General features: G+C 37.5%; 1 protein-coding gene across 1 annotated transcript in view; it reads left to right on the top strand.

Annotated features, from left to right (window-relative positions):
* RANBP17 (RAN binding protein 17) overlaps nt 1-22,920 on the top strand; it is a 307,370-nt gene that overhangs the window by 248,267 nt on the left and 36,183 nt on the right. Inside the window, exons 21-24 of the mRNA XM_061188467.1 lie at nt 1,207-1,314; nt 3,865-3,947; nt 17,056-17,270; nt 19,419-19,557. Of these exons, the coding sequence (XP_061044450.1) occupies nt 1,207-1,314; nt 3,865-3,947; nt 17,056-17,270; nt 19,419-19,557 (545 nt within the window). The remainder of the gene's footprint in view (nt 1-1,206; nt 1,315-3,864; nt 3,948-17,055; nt 17,271-19,418; nt 19,558-22,920) is intronic.

Raw genomic sequence — 22,920 nt, forward strand, 5'->3', positions numbered from 1 at the left:
GTTATAAGAGAGACGTGGTTAAAGTGCTCATTGACCTTAGATGAGGAAGAGATTGATTCCTTTTGACAAAAAAGAGAAAGTTTTACCATTCCAGGGGAAGTAAAACTTGAGCTAGATGTTGAAATACAGTTTGGAATGTGTTAAGCAGACAAAGCAGCGTATAGAGGAATAGAGACAAGAGAGAGTCCGCATCAGTGGATTTGCAGAGAATTAAGAATGGCCGAACCATAGATAAGGGCAGGAGCACTAAGAGACGAGACTGGAGGTAGGCAGGGACCAGATATTAAGGACCTTGTTTGCCATGCTAAGGAACTTGAAATTTATTCTAAGAGCAGGGAAGAAAATTGTGATCTTTCTCACCATAGAGATCACTACCCATACCACACAGGAAAGGAACAACATGAGGTGATTCAGTTCAGCACTTTCATCTGAAACAAAAAGACAAGTACATTGAAAAACATCAGAAAGAGACAGATTTAGGGATTAGGAAAAGAAAAAGGAAATGAAGGTAGTGGCATAGGAAGGGTTTTTTCTGCTGCAGCTTTAGGCCTTAATTTTATATTTCTGTGTCCATTTGTTAGGAGGAGGCCAGTTACAGGTTAAAGGGTCAGTGGAGCTGAGTCAGAGTTTTCCAGGTTCTGGTGGTCTCAGCCATTGACTTAACAGAGGCATGCACTCCTTGGTATTGATGAGGCTGTTTGAGAATTTCTCCTTGAGTGTAGAAGGGACTACCTTTTAGCAAACTGACCTTGAGTTGAGATTAAAAATTACCCAAAGCTTTTTTCTTCAAGCTATCATCCCCAGCGTTCCTTGGGGCTGTAGTGGGACTAAGCAGAGTTAAGTCAACAACTTAAAATAAAAGAATGTAGATAATTTCTAAGCTGGGAGATAAATACATGGGGTTTACTATTTCCCTCTACTTTTGTGTATTTTAAAAGTTACATAATAAACAACATTTTTTTCTTAAGTAGTTTGATGCCCAGCAAACTCTGATAATAGCAATTCAAATTTTTTACCCTCATTAACTAAACTTATTTTCCTTTCCTGCAGTATTAAGTATAATTCTTTAAATATGTTACATGATACTTCATAAGTATGCTAAACATAGAAGAAATGTGGATTCCTTTTTTTTCTTTTTAAGTGGCACCAATTTTCAGAAACAATATTTCTTTTGACCCTTAAATTCTTTAACAGGCTTTATAAAAGGTACCCAACATATATTCCCATTCTTCAGAGGGCTGTTGAGCAGTGGTATGGAGAGCCAGCATGTACAACTCCCATCTTAAAACTTATGGCAGAACTGATGCAAAACAGGTAAGAGGTAGGATAGGTGAGTGAAAAGGTAATCTACTATTTGGTAGCACTCTTCGGAGGTCAGACTTTCCTGCCTGGTGTCTGTATATTTAAGGCTTAGCAAGAACCCAGGAACCAAAACTTAAGATGATCCAGTTGAAGGCAGTAGAATTAGAGATATAAGGTTGAGACTTTGGGCGAGAAAGAATTTAGTGTACTTAGGTGTATATGGGGACTATGGGAACTGGGGAAAAAAATGGAAGACTACAGCCACCATTATTTAAAAGATTCAAAAGCACAAAATGGAGGAAGGTAGGTTTTTGTTTTGTTTTGTTTATAAATTTATTTATTTATTTTTGGCTGCATTGGGTCTTCGTTGCTGCGCGCGGGCTTTCTCTAGTTGCAGCGAGCGGGGTCTACCCTTCATTGCGGTGCACAGGCTTCTCATTGCGGTAGCTTCTCTTGTTGCAGATCACGGGCTCTAGGTGTGTGGGCTTCAGTAGTTGTGGCTCGCGGGCTCTAGAGCGCAGGCTCAGTAGTTGTGGCGCACAGGCTTAGTTGCTCCGCGGCATGTGGGATCTTCCTGGACCAGGGCTCGAACCTGTGTCCCCTGCATTGGCAGGCGGATTCTTAACCACTGTGCCACCAGGAAAGTTCCAGGGCAGTTTTAACTGTTTCATTGCTTAACTGCAGTTCTGTAGAGGAGGAAAGGAGTTTAGAGGTCTCTGAGTTGAGATGCTTTATTTTATGGATAAGGGAACTGAGTCCCAGAGCAATTCATGGACACATAGTTTGTCTCAGAAGCCCTGGGCATTGTCCCTGCCTTGACTTCTAAGTTATCCTTCTTCCTCTGTGCCAAGATGCACATATGTGGATGATTTATGCACTCACAATTTTTATTTAAATAGCAACTACCACACTTCTCAGAAATTGCCTGGGTGACCTTCTAATTTGCATAGACAAGCAGAGGTTCAGGTTCTTTGTATATAAATATTAACAAAGGTGTAGCTAAAAGAGAAAAACTGCAATAAGCTAATTAGTTTTACCTCTTTAAAATATGTCATTGTGAATATGGCTTAGCACCAAATTACCTGTCACTTAGCCATCCTCTTTCATCAGTTCCTTTTTGTAAATTGCGTGTTGGAAGGGAGATATCCAGACAGGGAAGGAGTATGGATTGCAACTCTAATTTGATCTATGGTGCTGAGTTTTTCACAGCAATAATTTAAAATTTTTTCAACAAGAGGTGGGAAAAGACCTGGCAAATAAATAAATGTGAGTATTCTTTTGAAAGCTGTTAGTTTTTTTAAAACTGTTCTCTAGGTGCCTTAAATACTAAACGAAGGGTGGCTATATATTTTATATTAGAAATTTAGTTTTTATTAAATTACAGTTTTTTCAGCCAGATAATTAATAGTTCATATTACTGATATAACATTTAATACTAAAGGAAGAAATCGTTATATTGTAAAGTATTTTATATCTGCCATAGGTGGATAATTCATATCTAGCACAGTTGTCCAAAGAACTACCTGGTAAAAATTTGTAATCCCAGAAAATGTTATCTTGTCTATATTTCTCTGGAACCTAATGTGAATTATGTATATACATTTCTTTAATCGGAATTCTATGCCAACAATCAAATGTTTCCAGTAGTATTTCTAATAAGTTATAATTGCACTTAATTCTGAAGCATTTTGAAAAAGCATAGAGAAGCAGCAATTTATTCTATTCCTAGCAATTTATTCTGTTCCTTGGCAAATATCTTTGCTTTTGGGGGTTTCTTTGCTATGACCTATTTCATATTTTTGCTTATCCTTTTAAAAATATACCGTTATTTCTTAAAAGCAGAGCAACAAGGTATATTGGAACCAACTAAAACCAAAGTGATGTTAAAAAAGCAAATATTATGTCAGGATGGCATGTCAGTCCTTTACACTTTTCAGACTGTTCCCCAACCTGTTAGGAACTAGGGAAATAGAACTGTTCTTATTTAGAACTTCTGGGATTTGTTTCTCTTTACTTGAGCTATGTTCAATGGAAACTATAGTCTGTATGTAATTTAATGTGTTTGAAATATGCTTGAAGTATCAGGTGATTCATTATGCATATGAGCAGTATTAAAGGTACTTAGATTTCCTGTTATTTTATAATTTGTTTTAATGATGTGTATTAGGCACTACAGGAGATCTCAAATGTAAATCTCTATCCAAGTAACTATATAAACTTATACATACTTGGGGTTTTCTTTATTATTATCTATCAACCACTTTGCATGAAAGGAGAGGGGTATAAGAGGTCTGTGATATAGGATGTCAGGATATTGTTTTGACAGATAAAAAGTGAATTCTTTGAATCAGCAAATAAATGAAAATAATTTTATTGTTCTAGTATCTTTATAGTGAGAAAATTAGCACACACATTTTATCAATACTTGTTTAATGGAATGACACTTTAAAAAAGGGATAATTGTACTGTTGCTACTTCTAATAAATGAAGATTCTGGGTATTTTAAACCTGTATTTGGTTTCTTTATCTGCATATAGTCTAAATTTTTGCTGTATTTCTTAGATCCCAGCGTTTGAACTTTGATGTATCATCTCCTAATGGAATTCTTCTCTTCAGAGAAGCTAGTAAAATGATTTGCACTTATGGTGAGTATCCTTTTCCATATTTGTCTCTGCAATATAACTTTTATCTCTTTGGAGGAAAGAAAGATGTTAGTTATTTTGTTCTTTTGAAGCTTCATATCTGTATGAATTTGTGAAGTGGGTAATAGGGGTGCAAAAAGCCAGGTAGCTATCATATTGACATCAAGAGAAATAAGCAACATGCCTTTGACTACAGATCATGCCTGACCAACTTGATGAATTTCTTTTAGATGAAATTGCAGTGTCAGTAGGTGAAGGGAATACGCTATAGATAGAATATTGAAAATTGATAGCATATTGAAAATTGCTAAAAGTTACATCAGGGAGTTTAGTGTATTGGGTCAAAGGATGTTTAAACCAGTATGTCACCGGCACTGAATTTTGGAAAAATATCCTGGTAAAGAGCAGTAAATATTTTATTGTAGGAAATTTGGGGGCACTGCACCCTAAGAATCAGAGTTCTACAGTAATAATTGTTCTATTCAATTATAGTAAAAAAAAAATGTGGTTAGTAGTTAGAAATGAGCCTTAGAACTACCATAAACCCTAATATTTGCCAATGCTGACAGCTTCATCAATGAAATTCTCAACTCTCTGAGACCTTTATGTAGCCAGGGAATGAGGATACGATACAACAGATAAGAATCCTCTGTTAGTTTGCCACACACTGACTGAATACTAACTACAGGCTGGACGCTTTGCATTGTTCTTCTTGAGAGATGTCTCTCTGTGTCCTCCTTTCCTTTGTCCTCTTCTTTTTTGCCTGTCTGGTCTTACTTTCCCAAATCAACAGCCAACTCTATGTTTGGCCTCAAAAATTGCCTGTGATTCTCATACTTCTTTCTGAGTACCTAGAAACAGATTTTACAAAATTTTGTAAAGCTTCTTTAAGTGAGTGTGTGTATGTAGGAACAGCCATTAAAAGCGTATTAGTTTATTTTGTGTATGGTGTTAGGGAGTGTTCTAATTTCATTCTTTTACATGTTGCTGTCCAGTTTTCCCAGCACCACTTATTGAAGAGGCTGTCTTTTCTGCATTGTATATTCTTGCCTCCTTTATCAAAGATAAGGTGACCATAGGTGCGTGGGTTTATCTCTGGGCTTTCTATCCTGTTCCATTGATCTGTATTTCTGTTTTTGTGCCAGTACCATACTGTCTTGATTACTGTAGCTTTGTAGTATAGTCTGAAGTCAGGGAGCCTGATTCTTCCAGCTCCGTTTTTCTTTCTCAAGATTGCTTTGGCCATTCGGGGTCTTTTGTGTTTCCATACAAATTGTGAAATTTTTTTGTTCTAGTTCTGTGAAAAGTGCCATTGGTAGTTTGATAGGGATTGCATTGAATCTGTAGATTGCTTTGGGTAGTATAGTCATTGTCACAGTGTTGATTCTTCCAATCCAAGAACATGGTATATCTCTCCATCTGTTTGTATTATCTTTAATTTCTTTCATCAGTGTCTTATAGTTTTCTGATAGTTTTCTGCATACAGGTCTTTTGTCTCCTTAGGTAGGTTTATTCCTAGGTATTTTCTACAGCAGAAACTAACACAACATTGTAAAGCAACTGTACTCCAATTAAAAAAAATAAAGAAGCATATTACTTTTTAAAAAGTAAAACCTATTTTAAAAAGCAGAGAAACAGTTCTTTTAAATTGTTTTTACTTCAACTCAAAATATTCTGGGACTCTGTTCTGTATGCACTGTAGGCCTCTGTTAAAAATGCTTAGTTTTAATTGTACATTTGATTTTTAGAGTTTGAGATCATAAGTGTATAGAAACTACAGAAAGCACCTATTTAAGACAGTAAACTTAAACTCTCCTATTTTCATCTGTACCAGCAACTATATTGCCACAACTTTTGCATCTGTTGAAAATGGATACATTAGAATCATATAAAGTAGAAATGCTTTGCCTCCCAAAGGTAAACATGGACCCCTTTTTAAATATTCTCAGTACAGTTTGTTGTGTTTCCAGGGTATATCTAATTCCTTTCAGTGTCTTATCATACAAAGACATATGACTGGAGCTTTTTCCAAAAGCATGATATCTTTAAAAAAACATAGTTTTTGGCAATTAAAAGATCTGAGTACGGGGCTTCCCTGGTGGCGCAGTGGTTGAGAATCTGCCTGCCAATGCAGAGAACACGGGTTCGAGCCCTGGTCTGGGAAGATCCCACATGCCGCGGAGCGACTAGGCCCGTGAGCCACAATTGCTGAGCCTGCGCGTCTGGAGCCTGTGCTCCGCAACAAGAGAGGCCGCGATAGTGAGAGGCCCGCGCACCGCGATGAAGAGTGGCCCCCACTTGCCGCAACTAGAGAAAGCCCTCGCACAGAAACGAAGACCCAACACAGCCATAAATAAAATAAAATAAATAAATTAAAAAAAAAAGATCTGAGTACCAATTCTAGTACCAACCCATATCAACTCCATGACCTTCAAATTCCATTGCTGCCTAGTTTTCTCATATGTAAAATTAGAAATAATGAATACCTACTGACCTACCTGTCTAGTTAGGATTAGAGGAGGTTAATTGAGCTACTCCGGGTAAAGGGCTTGGCACAGGCTGTGGCATGGCTTAAGTACTCAGTGAATGTGCCTTTCCTTGATCCATAGCCATTCTCTTACACTCACAGAACCAGCCTCCTTTGGATAGGGGTTCACTGACCTCATCACTTTTTTATTCAGGAATGCCTTCTCCTTGGACCATGCTGTCCTGCTTCCTTCTGCCTGGTAACAAGTGCTAAGCGTCTATTTCCTCACTTTTTAAAAAGAAATACTTCCCCATTATGAAACAATGCACGTATAAGAATTTCTTAGTAGTCAATAGACCTTTAACTATACAAATGTTAGTTTCCTGTTACCAACCACAGTTGTATCTTTCCTTCCCTCTTTTCTGGATCCAGTTTCTCTTACTAAGTGAGGCTTACTCACTCTTGCAGTAGGGCTGATAAGAGCAGCAACTTCTTCCTCTTCCAGGATCACTGAATCTCTAGTATAGGACAGAATGTATGTCCAGCAAGTGATACCAAAAGGAATCTCAGAACAACGCCAAGTCTATGGGCTTCAAAAGCTATTCAGTCCTCTGTCAGGTTGTTTGACATAGACAAAAGCATTGCAGCAAAAGCTGAGAAAGGAAACTGTGAGGATTATATTGGAGGAAGAAGAAGAGGAGGAGGCAGAGGGAGAGAGAGGAAGAAAAGAAAAAGAAAAAAGAAAAAGAAAAGAGAAAGCCTTCAAAGCATTCTTGAGAAGAAAAGCCAATAAGGAGTTTTCTTACTCTGAAGAAAGACTAGGAGATTAGGGTAAGGTTCTTCTCCTTAGTTTGGACTAATAATAATGGTTGCTTCCATTTTTTAATCAGCTATTATGTGCCTGCTCCTATACTAGACCATTAATCATACATTAGCCCATTGAATCCTTAAGGTAAGTATTATTATCTGCCACTCGCTAGTCACTTGGCCTTGGTTAAGTTGCTAAGCCTCTCTTGCTTCACTTTCTTGTTAAACAGAGAAAATAATACCTACTTCATAGGGTGGTTATGAGGATTCAATTACGTAGTGCATGGAAAGCCCTTAGATCACTTAGCTACTGTGATTACTGTTATGAAGAAATTGAAGCTCATAGAAGTTAAAGATTTGCCAAATATTACATAGTTAGCAAATAGTCAAATTGGAATTTCATTCAAAGTCTGTATAACTTCAGACAGTAGTCTTTCCATGTTCCTTTCTGCCACTTGAGAGTTGCCACACAAAGTTGGGTATTTTTGATGAAGTACTGTTCTTTAAGTATGGTGATTTCTATCCTAAAACTTAAGGAAAATGAAGGCTCAATGGAAAAATGTCCTTCAACTTTGTCACCAGTGACTTTGACACATACGCTTTACGTAGAATAATAGAAAAGTCTTTTTCAGCCTTCACTGATTCCACATGCTGGCCTCAATCAGCCAAGCTGATTTTGTCTGTCTTTACCTGTGTAATGTTTTATTACCCATGCTTTTACCTCTGGAGATTCTAATATGCTTACTGAAGGGAGAGCCTATGGTTGCCATCCAGGAGTCTAGAAGGTGAGGAAAAGAATGACTAGGAGGGTACAGAAGAGCCAACATTATTTATTTCTGTGGTAAGCCAAGGTGAAGGAAGGGAGAGCCTATGGAAGAAAGGGGCCAGAACATTCTCTGATCCCTTCTGTTCCCATCCTCACTGGGTTCCTTCTCTGCTCACCTGTCGTGGGCAGTATTTGTGTAATCAATGATTGGGGCAGTTCAGAGGGGGAAGAACTCATTTCCACATGCGCCTGATTCATTATATATTTTATGAAATACCTCCACCTCGCTACTCAATGAGACTGGCAGAAAAATAATACTTTTGATATGCTGTTTTATTTATCTACATTCTGTCATGATACACTTTGATGTAAGTTTTTAATTTTGCCTCAGCTCTCAGCTGCTCTCGCCATTACAGCTCAGGGTCAGCAATGAGGTTAGCCACAGTAGCACAAAACAATTTCCTGTTTGTGCAGCCCAGGTAACATTTGGATGAGGATTAGATTTTACCACATTTTCTACTAGCCGAAGCCTATTATTTCTAATGAGTTTTAAATTGCTTCAAGAACATTTATTTCAGAATTTAGTGCTATGATCCGTTCAGCCTGAGCAACTTAATAAAAGAAATTTCTTTCTTAAATTTTTGGTTAAAATGTTGCATGCAGTGTAATAAATGTTATTACTTTGGAAACCTACTTCTCAGTTTTAAGAACTGGGTGTTTTTTATGCTCAATTTCCATTTGTCTAATCTTTTCTTCCCTTTGCCTCTGGGTAATGGTATCTTTAGTGACATCTGTTGGTTAAAGAGTGCGCAGAAGGGAGAAATAGTGGTTGTTTTTATAAGGCGCAGAAGGGAGAAATAGTGGTTGTTTTTATAAGGCGCAGAAGGGAGAAATAGTGGTTGTTTTTATAAGACTGGCAAAAATGGAGCTGCTTTTATTCCTTCCTTAGGTACCTGATTTAAAGAAAGCTCAATGTGTGAAAAAGCTAAACTTTAATAGTGGATAGAACAACTATGATTATTCACTATACCTAAGAATTTACATCAGGGTTCTTTTGAGCAATATATGCTCCAGGTGCATTTAAGGTATGATCTAATAATATGCTTAAATTGAGTTTGTAAACTGATATACAAGCCACTGTTTTTTACTGTGACCTAGAAAACAAACCAGTGGTTTTCCAACTAGGTTTTTCAGAGCCCTAGAGATCTGTGAAAGTACCACAGAGCCTCTCCAGAGAGGGGGGAGGAGGGGACCCTACTACCACTTTGACCAGAACCACCCAGCTATATATAGTTGCATGAGATTTATTTGTAATAGGGGTCACCTGCTTAAAGATTTTTTTTTTTAATAAAAGAGCTTGAAAATTACTGGTATGTATTGATACTATTAGAAGCATTGTAAGAATGAAGGATTATGATTTCTGTTTATACTTAAATGATTACAAAAAGATAGCTGAACAATGTGTTGGACTTGAAATAACTAGAGACTTAATAAAATGTTATCAGGAAATAACAGTTCTGGAAAACAGATCATCCAGGAACCGTGGCCATAACCTTAGATTGTATCAGAAACGTGGTCAGGGACATAGAATTGTATCAGAAACAAGGTCAGGGACATAGGACAACAAAGTAGTAGAGTAAGCTCACAAAAATCTTCTTAAGGCGATGGAATGATCAACACCTTGAGGATCCCAGGCCTTGAGGAATACATTTCGCAGTGAATCCACACGTGTTGGACTTGGCCACTTCTGCACGCAAGCAAAAACTGCTAAACAAGCTGTTAAATAAGTAAGCGTGATCTCCAAACAAGTGGCTTAGAGTTCAGTAGATTCTTTCATCCATGCAGCTAACGTTTATTGAGCATTTACTATGTGTTTGAGAGTTACAAGGGATAGGAAGAGAAATAAGACACACAAAAAAGAATCTTACTGATTCTTCTCTTAGTGGAGTCCAGCAGTGGATTCAGACAAGTAAGTAAAGAATTATAATGTGTTGTGCTCACTTTGATGCTTAAGAAGCATACAGAGTGCTATGGGAGCCCAGAAGTTTCTAACTCAAAACTGAGGAGCCAGAGGAGGAAATAAGAATAGGGCCTGGACATTTGAGGAGGGCATTTCAAGCAGGCAATAGCTTTTACAAAATCATATAAATATAAAACATTAGCATGGTCTGTCAGTAAACTGAAGGATTTCAGAATTGCTGGAGAAAGTAGAAAGTGAAAATTCCTGATTATCTCATCACTCAAAGATAACCGTCATTAACAGTTTATTGTGTGCTCATTCATACTTTTTTATGTGTACATATACATATATTATTCCAAAAGTGGTATTATAATATACTTGCTAATCTGTAATTTGCTATTTTTTACTTATATCGTGGCCATCACTTCATATTAATACATATATAAATCTACCATATCTCTTTTTTTCCTTTGGTTTTTCATAATTTTTTTCTACCATATCTTTTAAAATAGCTGTAAAGCATTCCATTTTATGGTCATACTATAATTTATTTAATTATTCACCTTTTGATAAATGTAATTTTTATAAACATGTAATTTTCACTATCATGCACTGTTGCAGCAAGTACATACACTGTACATTCAGCTTCGTGAGCTTCACTCAGTCAACAAATATATATATTGAGAGCAGCAGGTGCTGTTCTAGACTCTGGATATATCAGTGAGCAAAACTGAAAAAGAAATTATTTTGTATGTCAGAAGGTAATAAGTGCTATGGGGAAAAAAAAAAAGAAAGAAAGCAAATCAAGATGGGAGCATTAGAAGTAACCAGGGATTGGGAAACATGTTGCATTATTAAGTAAAGTGATCGAGGTAGGCCTCATTGAGAAAATGACATTTGAGCAAAGACTTGCAGTAAATAAGGGAGTTAATTGTGCAGATATCTTGGGGAAAAGTATTCCAGGCTGAAGGAACACCAAGTTTTAGGGTCCTAAGGCAAGAGTGTATCTGGCACGTCTGAAGAACAGCAAGGACATTGGTTGCTGGAACAGAGTGAACAAAAGAGAGTAATAACAAAAGCAATGTCATGTAATGTCATATCCTGTAAAGATTATCAGGACTTTGACTTTAACTCCAAGTGAAGGAGAAGGACTTTAGAATGTTTTGAGCAGAGGGCTGACATGATTTGATATTGGCTTTGACCAAGGTGATAGCAGTGGGAGTAGTTAGAAGTGGTTAGATTCTGGATATATCTTGAAGGTAAAACAAATCAAATTTCTTGATGGATTGGATATATGGTATGAGAGAGAAAATGTAATCAAGGGATTTTGGCATAAACAACTGGAAGGATGAAGTTACCATTAACTGAGATGGAAAACGCTGAGAATGGGTGTGAGGGGGACTCAAAAGTTCCATTTTGGTTGTGTTGAGCTTGAGGTGTTGATTAGACATTCAAGTGGAGGTGTTGAATACGGAGTTGGATATACAAGTCTGAGGATTGGAAGAGGTCTGGTCTAGAGAAACAAATGTGGGAGTCATTAACTCTTAGACGGTATTTAAAGCTGCAAAACTAGATAAGATCACCGGGGTGGGGGTATGAATTTAAATGTAAAAGATTTAGGTTTGAGTTCAGGGGTATTCTGTTTTAGGAGGAAAGGGAAAAGAGGAGGAACCAGCAAAGGAGAGAATGAGCAAACACTGAAGTAAGAGAAAATCAGGAGAGTGTGTGTCTTGGAAGGCAAGGAAGAAGAGGTAGTCAGCTGTGTCAAAAACTGCCAATGAATCAAATAAGATGCGGACTAAGAGTCGACCATTACGTTTAGGGACAAGGAGGTCATTGGGAACCTTGAAAAGAGCACTTTCAGTGGAGTGGGTGTAAAAGAGAATCAGAGGAGAGGAAATGAAGACAGTGAAGGTCACAATTCTTTTAAGGAGTTTTGTTACAAAGGGGAGTAATGTCAGGCAGGGAAGTAGGGCCAAGAGAAAGTTTTGTTTAAAAAAAAAAAAGATTGCATAGGAGAGAAAGGGGGAAATTGCTGTGCTTTGTTCTCAAGCACATAAGAGGAGATGGGAGCTAGTTCAACATACTGAGGGGCTGGCTTTTATAGAAGACTGTGTGTAAGTGCAAACGCTAAGAGATAGGTAGATATGGTAGTGAACATTTGGAATTAGAATATATTCCCAAAAGTGGATTTACGCATTTTTAGTATTTTTAATAAATTTTACCAAATTACCCTCTAGAATCGTTATACTAATTCACATTCCCAACAATTTCCTTAATTTCCCACATGCTTATCAGTGCTGCATTGTTTTAATCTTTTTCAACCTGAAAGGGAAATGTTATATTCCTTTCCAGTCTCCACAGCTTCATTTCTGTCCCAAACCATTTACGTCCAGGGGCCTCGGCTGGTTTGCACAGAGACATAGTGGGTTGAGTGACCTGAAGTAAAGGAATGTCAGGAAGCTTGCACTTCTCTTCCCATAATTGTTCTGATGACGAATGAAGACATTCAACCTGTAGAGCTGTCAGCTAAATATCAAATTCACTTTAAAATTTTAGAGATTAAAAGGGAAAAAGAAAAGGTAAATCAATGTAATGGATTGCTTTATAAACCAGGAAGTGACATTGTTCATACTGTTAGTTCTTCCTGGTATAAAATACAACTACAGTATATCTTATCCCTTGCACCTTTTTTAAAAAGTATTCTTTTGAGGGCACAGAGAACTGGTAGACTGTGGGCCAAAGACCCCCTGCAGCTAGTTCTCTTTTGAAGGAATAAAGGGAAAGTGGTCAAAGATATAGTATTGACCTTACTTTGAATTATGTGTTAGAAGGAAGTGACATTATTCTACACCAAACACACCCAGCCTTACCTCCTCCTCTTTTTCAGGCCATAGCTCCCCATGTATGAATTTACAGGCTAGTAGACTGGAGAAAGAAATGAACGCCTAGTACTGTGTATTGTTATAGTTTACATGAGCACTGTGCCAGTTACTGTGGTAAGCGCGTTACGTATGCTGTCTCCTTTACTCCACATAAGAGCCTTGTGAGTTATAAGTACTGTTCTTGTCCTCGTTTTACAGATGAGGAAACTGACTTACAGAGATTAATAATCTGTTCAGACACCCAGGTAGTGAGCAAAGAAGTAGGATTCAAACCCCAGGTCGGTATGACTCAGAAGCCCACCTGGTTCATCACTACCTTATGCACTATATGTTTGTTTTCTGTTAGACTACTATCTTGTTATACAGTTCTCCAGCTGAGGCCTTTGAAGGAAGGCCACTTCTTTTTGGGTGTAGGGAGCCTCTTCTGTAGAGGACATCATGGAGTCAGTCATCAGGGAAGAGATAGGGTCTCAGAAGGGGAAAAAGTTTTTTAAAAAGTAGGTCTGAAAGTAGATATCAGATAAACAGAAAAGGAGATTTTGCATCTTCTTATATATCCTTCTGTAAATCTAGTTATTGAGAGTTGTCTAGAAGGGTACTTCTGAATGCTGGAAGCTAACCAAACACACACACACACACACACAAGGGGGGCTTCTCCAAAAAAGACAGAACAGAGGTTAAGAAAGAGGAACCCAAGCAGTTAATGTAAGCTAATAATGAGGGAAATATATGTAATAAGCAAAATTATAGCAGGAGTCTTCTATGCTTATTTCCCAGGTTTTTTCCCCTTATTATTTAGTGAGATTTCTTTTCCTGTTATAGCATATACAACAGTAAGAATGGCAGTTCCATAACACTTGTGCTTCCCTTCCCCAGTCATCGCCCTTAGCCAGGTAAACCATTCAATTCACAGCATCCTTTTCCGGAGCCCCAGCATAGCCTCAACATCTGTCTTACCCAGGTCTGATGTTAAGGTTGTAACAGCATCTCATTCCCCTGCTCCCAGTTATGGCAGATATAATCAGTGGGAAACAATCAGAGATTTTCCTTTTGATTCTAAACTTTGGAAGTCTCTTATTTCATTAAAGAAAGTATCATTTCCTTTTGTACAAGTGGCAACTGCTAGTGGCTTCAGTGGCTGCCAGCCTGGCAATGCCTTCATCTCCCAGCGGTCCATCAGTGTAATAAAGATCTCCGTCTTAGGAAGGAGGTTCTGGGAAGGAAGGAGATGGGACTTTATGGGTGTGGGGTGGAATAAGGAAGGCAGGGAGGGTTGTCATACCTATAGAGGAACATCAAAACCAAACCTCAGCTCAGTCACTTTTGTTTACAGCAATGTGAGTCTAACTGCTAGATTTTAAGCTTTTTGAGGGCAGGGCCTCCAATTTTAGTAAGTGTTGTTGAATAACATAGATTGAATAAAGCTGATCGGAGTGAATAACGATGTGGCCACGTCTTCTCTTCCATAGACTTACAGCCACCACGGAATGCGGAGCCACTTGAGCACAATGAAATATAGTTTCCTCTTTCAAAAGTATTACTTTTTCAAGGTCATAATGGTATACTAATTACTGTTTTAATTAACACAGATGTGTCTGAAACAGTCCAAAAAAACAAGTATGCCAGATTGCAGCTTTAACACAGCGATAAAAGTTGTGATTCTAAATAATTAATCCTTCTTGATGATAGGTTTTCCAGTCCTTTAGAATCAAAAATTTTTCCCCATCACAGTTCTTCGTCCGCCTATTCCATCTTGTGCTGAAGAATATAGGATCTTTACTTCCCCCATAAGGACATCAGCATAAGAAGTCCCTGAAAGATGACCCAGTTTTCTCCGTTTGCCCCTGGCCTCCTTAACAGACCCAAAATGTGTAAACCACCACCACTACCACCAAATTACCCTAGCTTTTTCCATCACATGTAAGCAGTGCTTTTCTTTCCTGGGAAGGGGAAGTGGGGGGAAATGTCTACCTTGATTTATATTGAGTTGGAGGCAAAGGTAGAAAAGCAGTGGTTGAAAACTGCCCTCTCCTGCAGTACCCTGCTTTTTCAGACCTTCATGCCTGTGCACATAATCATTCTGGAATACTCTTCTCTCCCTTCAAGTCCACCTGAGAAACTGTGATTGATCCTTGAGAAGTAACCTGCTCTGTGAAGCCTTTCCCACACTGCTCTCCTGCCCAAGCAAAGTCAGTCTCTTCTATTCCTATAAAATCTTGACAGACCTCTCTGATAGTGTTTGTCACATTGTATGGAATTATTTATTTACAAATCTACTTCTCCCAGCAGACTGAACTCCTTCAGAGCAAAGATTTTGTTTCATTCGTTTATCCTAGCACCTCACACAGAGTAGCTATTAAGTGAACGCTATCGTATTGAGTTGAATCTTTATGAAACTTACAATATCTTTCTAAGGTAAGTTAGGATGAGATCATGAGAGAGAGTACAGAATGTGGTATGGAGTAAATTCCAAGATATGCTTCAGCTGACACAATGGTGTTGTCATTCTAATGTACAAATTATAAGCAAAGCCACATGGACTTCAAAGGATGCACAGAAGAAAACCTGTGTGTGGAAATGTTTCAGTAAGGCAGAGAAAGGGGAGAAAACCTTCACCCTGGGTGAGTCCTGTTTCATGCTCTGCTAGAATTATTGGTCCTTCTTAACCTCTTTAGTAAACATGTGGTTTTCATAATGTACCTATCAGTCAGGATTCAAACAGGGAAAAACAAACACTGTGACACTGATGGAACAGGGAATTTATTTTAGGAATTAGACCTTGTACAATCTTGGGTGAAGATGGGAAAATAGGTCCAAGGGGGAGAGTTGGAAGTTCAGGAGAAAAATCATTAATAGGCCCTCCTGAAATAATGGCATGGATGGACAAGTTGGAGCTTGCAGGGAAAGCTAAAAGCTAGAGACATCCAGCTGCTGGGGTGGGACCCTGAAAGGATGTGGGGTGAGAAGGGGGACTTGTGTAGTGGTAAAGAAGCAATGGAAGACTGTTGCCTCTGCACAGCTCCTGCTCTGTACGTCTGCTGCCAAGCACTTGGTGGTAGGCTTGGGGTCATTGGTCAACAGGGCTTGTAGTTCTAGACACAGAGCAGGAAAGAACAAGGAGAAACTAAAACCCAGCGGTATTTCTACATCTTTTTCTCACACCTCTAATCACAACAACCTTCAGAAAGTCATGGCTGCTACTTCACTTCCACCTTCTAAATCTCATATAGATTTCTGTTTTGCTCAATTCTAGCCCACAACTGTACAGGGAAATGAGTTCTGGGAAACTTAATTCTTATTTAGCCCAGTAGACACAGTACAAAACCACAACAATATGCTTCTAAATTTTGTAAATTGAATTTAGTTTCAATTTTAGAAGCAGTACTCACTTGAACAGGAAAAAGCAGAGCTAAGAAACATGTATGACTTTATAATTTTTTACAAAGCATTCTTAGGTATTGCCTAGTAACATACCTTACTAGCACACATTTCAGAAAGAGAAATTGTTAGTTGTAAATGCTAACTATAAAAAACTATAAGGTAATTATATAAACATTTCTTCATCTTTTGATGGTCAGACATAGAATTTAAGTACGGTTTTTAAACAGTCATCTCTTTAGATCCTCTGAAAAAATGTCTAAGGAGAAAAAGGAAGTAACGTTTATTGTGTACTATGCCAAGAATTTCTTATGTGTCTTATTTCATTTAACTCATGTACCAAACCTGTGAGGCTCCTAAGAGTGAAGTAACTCAATATCAAGTGCATGTGAAAAGGTTGAAAATTCATCCCACAATTCAGAGTAACTTATATCTCTAAGTTATCTTTTTCTCTTGACTTAGTTTGTTATTTACTCCTACTTTTTTTAACTTCTTATTGAAGAAGAGATAACATATATATTAAAGTACATAAGGTGAACTAATCTTAGGAGTACAACTCAATGAATTTTTGTGCATCTACATATATAATCATGTAATCACCATCCAGATAAAAATATCAAACTTTTCCAGTACCCCTTGATTGATTTTCCTTGGGCCATTTGTACTTCCCAGGTAAACTGCCTTATGTATTTATATTTTTCATTATATGGATGATGTAATTCCTGGAACAATGGTAGGGGGAAGTGAACAATAGCAGTAAAGTGAAAATGTTGAATAATGTGCCTCATAACTGCTTTGAATTACATCTACTTATGTCACTTTCTCATTCTGCTTTTACCCTAAAACAGGTAATCAGATCCTGTCCCTTGGGAGCCTCTCAAAAGATCAGATTTATCCAATGAAACTCAAGGGCATCTCCATCTGCTATTCAGCTCTCAAATCTGCCTTGTGTGGAAATTATGTCAGCTTTGGCGTCTTCAAGTTGTATGGGGACAACCATTTTGACAATGTACTCCAGGCTTTTGTCAAAATGCTGCTGTCAGTGTCCCACAGTGACTTGCTAGTAAGCAATCATGTGTCATGGGAGTCTTTGTATGAAACGTGAAGTAACACCACCACAGGGTTGGAATTGTTATAATGAAGCCCAAGGAGTTACAATAGCACCAGATCATTTTATGTTTTAGGACAGCTTCTTGATTTAACTTACAGGGTTTGAATAACTATAGTGGCTGTGTTTATAATAATTAAATGTGCAGTTTTGCAAACTGCAGCTACCATCTTCTGATAAATTGGTCATCTCAAGTGTTCCAGGTTCTGTGTCTAGAGAAAATATAATTAGCAATTTCAACTAATTGCTTACAACTATACTCATAATTCAGAGAAGGTCTGTGTTTCCTGGAGCAGAAAATGCAGAATGACTATAGGATCTTCTCCTTCCTTCATTTCTACTCTGTGTACTCCTCTTGCTGTTTGGCCTTGCTTTCCATTAAAATTCAGGTGTGGTGGACAGAGTGCTAAACTGGAAGTTGAGCAGCCTGGTGTGTAGCCTCAACTCTGCCACTTGCTGGTCATTTACCTTGAATAAATCACCTTCTCTATTTCTCCAGGCTTCAATTTCCTCACCTTTAAAATGAGTAAATTAAACAAAGTGATCTCTAGGTCCCTTTTCTACTCTACCATCTAGTCTCTGTGATTTACGTCTGTTGTTTTCAAACTTTGAGGCCCATCAGAATCACCTGGGGTGCTTGTTGGAATTCAAATTTCCAGGCTCCTCCACTGAGCTGAGTCTGAGTCATTATCAGACTTTTTAAAAAATATCTCAGCCTGATTACACAAAAGCTAATATATGCCCAATGTGGTTGCAGTAATTACTTCAGTAACACAGCCAAATTCATGCTCAGGCTTAGTTTAGGCTTTCCCACCTGCTCCCAGCCCAAGGTTACAAGTAAGATCTGGGGGCCTTCATTAGTCAGCCTGTATGAGAAATGCTCCTTTGACATTCTAATGCACTAGAGGTACCCTCTTCCACCTTTCTAAGCTAGTCTTCATAAAACCACATCTCGGGAATTCTCTGGCAGTCCAGTGGTTAGACTCTGCAATTTCACTGCCAGGGACCCAGGTTCAATCCCTGGTTGGGGAACTAAGATCCCACAAGCTGCGCGGCGTGGCCAAAAAAAACAAAAAACAAAAAAACCACATCTCAAGCCAAAGTTGTCAAGCCTCTTTGCAGTAGAATGGAATGCTCATTGAAGGCTGCCTGTACAACAGAAATTACAAAGTAGAAACTTGAGTCAGATCAGCCATGTGTTACAGCCTCCTCATTGAGGGAACTCTTCACTACAGTTGAGGCCCACCAAAAAAAACCTGATATGGTTCCAGGAATTTCTCTAATCTTTTTTCTAGTAGACAAGCAAACCTCTAACTCAGTAATCTCAAAATTGAGGGTGCATAAGACTCCCTTAGTGTACATTTTTTAAATGCACATTTCAGGACCTCATTCCAGAGGTTTTCATTTTGTAAGTCTGAATTGGGAATCAGAAAACTGCATCTTTGACAAGCACCCCATGTGATTCTTATGGAGATAGTCAATCTCACTTTAATAAATATCGATATGGTTTATTTCTCTTATAAGTGTTGTGCTTCTTTGATACTGGTTTGGGTTTCATTTGAGGTTTTCCAAGTATCTTTCTCATGTACTTATCCTTTGCCTGTTGTATATGGTAAATATTAAGCCATTTACCAAGTTATGATTTAATTAGATGGGTTGGCATTGTGTAAATATAGCAGACTATGATGCCAAATGCTATTATAACAGCAAATTTCTTTGTGTTAAAAAAAAGGTTGCCTAGCCACTATTAAGCACTGTTCAGTGTTGCAATATTCCAGCCCAGAAAAATCATTCAGTCTTCTATACTGCAGCGATTTTAATTGCACTTAAGTGTTAACCACATAAGGCAAAATTGAAATTACTTACTAGGGTATGCTGTAGCTTCAAATTAGGATTTCTAGAGATCAAGAGATTTTTATTAGAACCCCTTTAAATACTGAATTGAGAATCATTATGTCATTTGTTGCATGTATTTATATTTATGTTTATTTTATGTATTTATGTGTAAGGTCACAATTTCTAATATTATAAATGGCAATTTTCACTGAACTGTGACACATCTTTTGCTTCCCTGTGGCTTGACATTTAGTATTTCTGTTATAGCAATATCGGAAACTGAGCCAGTCTTATTATCCACTCCTGGAATGTCTCACCCAGGACCACATGAGCTTCGTCACCAACTTAGAGCCTCCTGTACTCCTGTATGTTCTCACATCTATCTCAGAGGGACTCAGTACTCTTGGTAAGTATCATGGAGAACATTGTTTTCAGAGGAAAGACTTGATTGTGGTCTCTTAATGTATGTGCTTTTGAGATGATCATCCTACAAAGGGGGAAAGATTATTTACCCAAACTGAAAGATTATTTTATAACTATTACCTGCAAGAGAGAAAATGCCCATTTTTCATATTTTGATATAGTTTATTTTTTAATCAGCTTAATTAAAGTATAATTTACACACAGTAAAAATTATTGATTTTAAGTGAACGTTTCAGTGAGTCCTTACAAACATATATACACAGTCATGAACCACCACAGCCAAGATACAGAACATCTTCATCACTGCAGAAAGCTCCCTCCTGACCCCTTCTAATCAATCCCTTTCCCCTAGTCCCAGCCCCAAGGAACCACTATCTACTTTCTCTCACTGTAGTTTGCCTTTTCCAGAATTTCATATAAGTGAAATCATATAACCTGTAGTCCTTTGTGTCTGACTTCTTTTGTTTAGCATAATGTCTTTGAGATTTATCCACGTTTTGCGAAGCAGTTAGTTTTTATCTTTCTATTGCTGAGTATTATTCTACTGTATGGATTACCACGTTTGTTAATATGTTCACCAACCGATAACATTTGGGTTGTTTCCATTATTTGGTTGTTTTGAATAATGCTACTATGAACATTCATGTACAAGTCTTTCTGTGGACAAATATTTCTCTTGAGTAAATACCAGAGTGGAATTTCTGGGTTGTATGCTAAGTGTGTATTTAACATTATTAAAAACTGCCAAACTCATGGACATATATACACTACCAAATGTAAAATAGATAGCTAGTGGGAAGCAGCCGCATAGCACAGGGAGATCATCTCGGTGCTTTGTGACCACCTAGAGGGGTGGGATAGGGAGGGTGGGAGGGAGACGCAAGAGGGAGGAGATATGGGGATATATGTATATGTATAGCTGATTCACTTTGTTATAAAGCAGAAACTAATGCACCGTTGTAAAGCAATTATACTCCAATAAAGATATTTTAAAAAAAAAACCAAAAAACTGCCAAACTGTTTCCCAAAGTGATTGTACCATTTCACTCCCCCAAGCAATGTATGAGGACTCCAGTTGCCCTATATCTTCCGTAACACTTGCTATTATCAGTCTTTTTAATCTTAGCCATCCTCGTGGGTGTGAAGTGGAATCTCCTTGAGTTTTTAATTTGCATTTCACTAATGAATGATGATTTGAGCATCTTTTCTTGCTTATTTGCCATTCATCTGTCTTCTTGGTAAAATATTTGTTCAAATCTTCTACCCAATTTTGTTGACTGGGTTGTTTTATCTTGGAAGAGTTTGTTATATATTCTGGATACAAATCTTTTATCAGATCTATGTTTTGCACGTGTTTTTTCAGCCTTGGCTTGTCTTTTTTATTTTCTTAACAGTATCTTCTGAAGAATAAAAGTTTTCAGTTTTGAGGAAATCCAATTATTTTTTTCTCTTACAGTTCATGTCTTTTTGGTCCTATCCTAAGAAATCTTTGCTTATTAACCCAAGGCCATAAAGGCTTTTTCTATGTTTTCTTCTAAAAGTTTTATAGTTTTAGCTCTTATGGTTAGGTCTATGATCCATTTCAATTTAATTTTTGTATGTAGTATTATGAGGTAAAAGCTGGGATTCCTTTTTCAACATGTGGATATTCAGTTGTTCTAGCATCTTTTGTTGAAGACTATCCTTTATTTGTTAGACTACTTTGTGCCATTTCTATACTGTCCTAATTTTATAGTAAGTCTTAAAATCAGATAGTATAGCCCTCTGATTTTGTTTTTCTCTTTTTAAATTGTCTTGGTTATTCTGGGTCCTTTGCCTTTTTTATAAATTTAGAGTCAACTTGTCAGTTTCTCTTGTTAGAAAAAAAATGAACAGGGGAATTGTTATTGGGTTACATTGAATCTCTAGCCCAGTTTGGGGAAAACTGACATCCTAGCAATATTGAGTGTTCAGTTCCTAGCAATGGCATATCTTTCCATTTATTTAGATCTTCTTTACCTTTTCTCAACAGCATTTTTGAAGTTTTGAATATATAAGTCTTGTCCATATGTTGTTGTATTTATAACTATTTTCTGTTTTTATGCTGTTGTAAATGGTATTGAGTTCAATTTCTATTGTTTTTGCTACCATGTAGAATTGCAATTGATTTCTTTGTATGCTGACCATGTATCCTGTAACTTTGCTAAACTGACTTATTAATTCTGGTAGCCTTTTGTAGATTTCTTAAGATTTTCTACAAAAATATGTCTGCAAATAAAGATAGTTTTACCTCTTCCTTTCCAATCTGTATGGCTTTTTTTTGGCCACACGGCACGCAGAACTTCCCCAACCAGGGATTGAACCCGTGCTCCCTGCATTGGAAGTGTAGAGTCTTAACCACTGGACCACGAGGGAAGTCCCTGTATGGCTTTTTTAATTTTTCTTACCCTGTCACACTGGCTGGAACCTACAGTACAACGTTGAATGGAAGTGATGGTAGCGAGCATTCTTTCCTTGTCTCCAGTGTTATGGAGCAAACATTCATTCTTTTTCACCATTCAGTATAATATTAGCTCTAGGTTTTCTGTAGAGGCTCTTTATCTTGTTAAGGAAATTCTCTTCTTTTCTAGTTTTCTGAGAGTATTATCATGAATGGGTGTTGAATTTTATCAAATTCTTTTTCTACATATACTGAGATAATCATATGGTTTTTCTTTTTTGGTCTGTTAATACATTACATGATATTAATCACCACATTGATGGATATTTGAATGTTAAAACAACTTTGCATTCCACACTTGGTTACGATGTATTGTCCTTCTTAAATATTACTAGATTCAACTTTCTGTAATTTTGATACAGATTTTTACATCTATGTTCATGACAGTTATCGATGTATTCTTCTATGGTTCTTCTTTTATAGTTTTCTGTTCTTCTCATATCTTTGCCTTGTTTTAGTGTTGGTCTAGGGCCCTCATGAAATGAGTTGGGAAATGGTCCCCCCTCTCTTATTTTCTTAAAGAGTTTGTGTAGAATTGTTATCAGTTCTTCCTGAAATGTTTGGTAGAATTCCCTAGTGAAACCACTAGGCCTAGATTTTTTCTTTGTTAGAAGGTTTTTAACTATAAATTAAATTTCTTTAGTGGATATAGGACTATTCCAGTCTCCTATTACAGCTTTCTTTTTTTAATTAATTAATTTATTTATTTATTTGGTTGCGCTGGTTCTTAGTTGCGGCAGGCGGGCTCCTTAGTTGTGGCTCACCTGCTCCTTAGTTGTGGCTCGTGTGCTCCTTAGTTGTGGCTCACGGGCTCCTTAGTTGCGGCTCACCAGCTCCTTAGTTGTGAGCATGTAAACTCTTAGTTGC

The sequence above is a fragment of the Eubalaena glacialis genome, chromosome 4, assembly GCF_028564815.1.
Source record: "Eubalaena glacialis isolate mEubGla1 chromosome 4, mEubGla1.1.hap2.+ XY, whole genome shotgun sequence".
Taxonomy (NCBI): Eukaryota; Metazoa; Chordata; class Mammalia; order Artiodactyla; family Balaenidae; genus Eubalaena; species Eubalaena glacialis.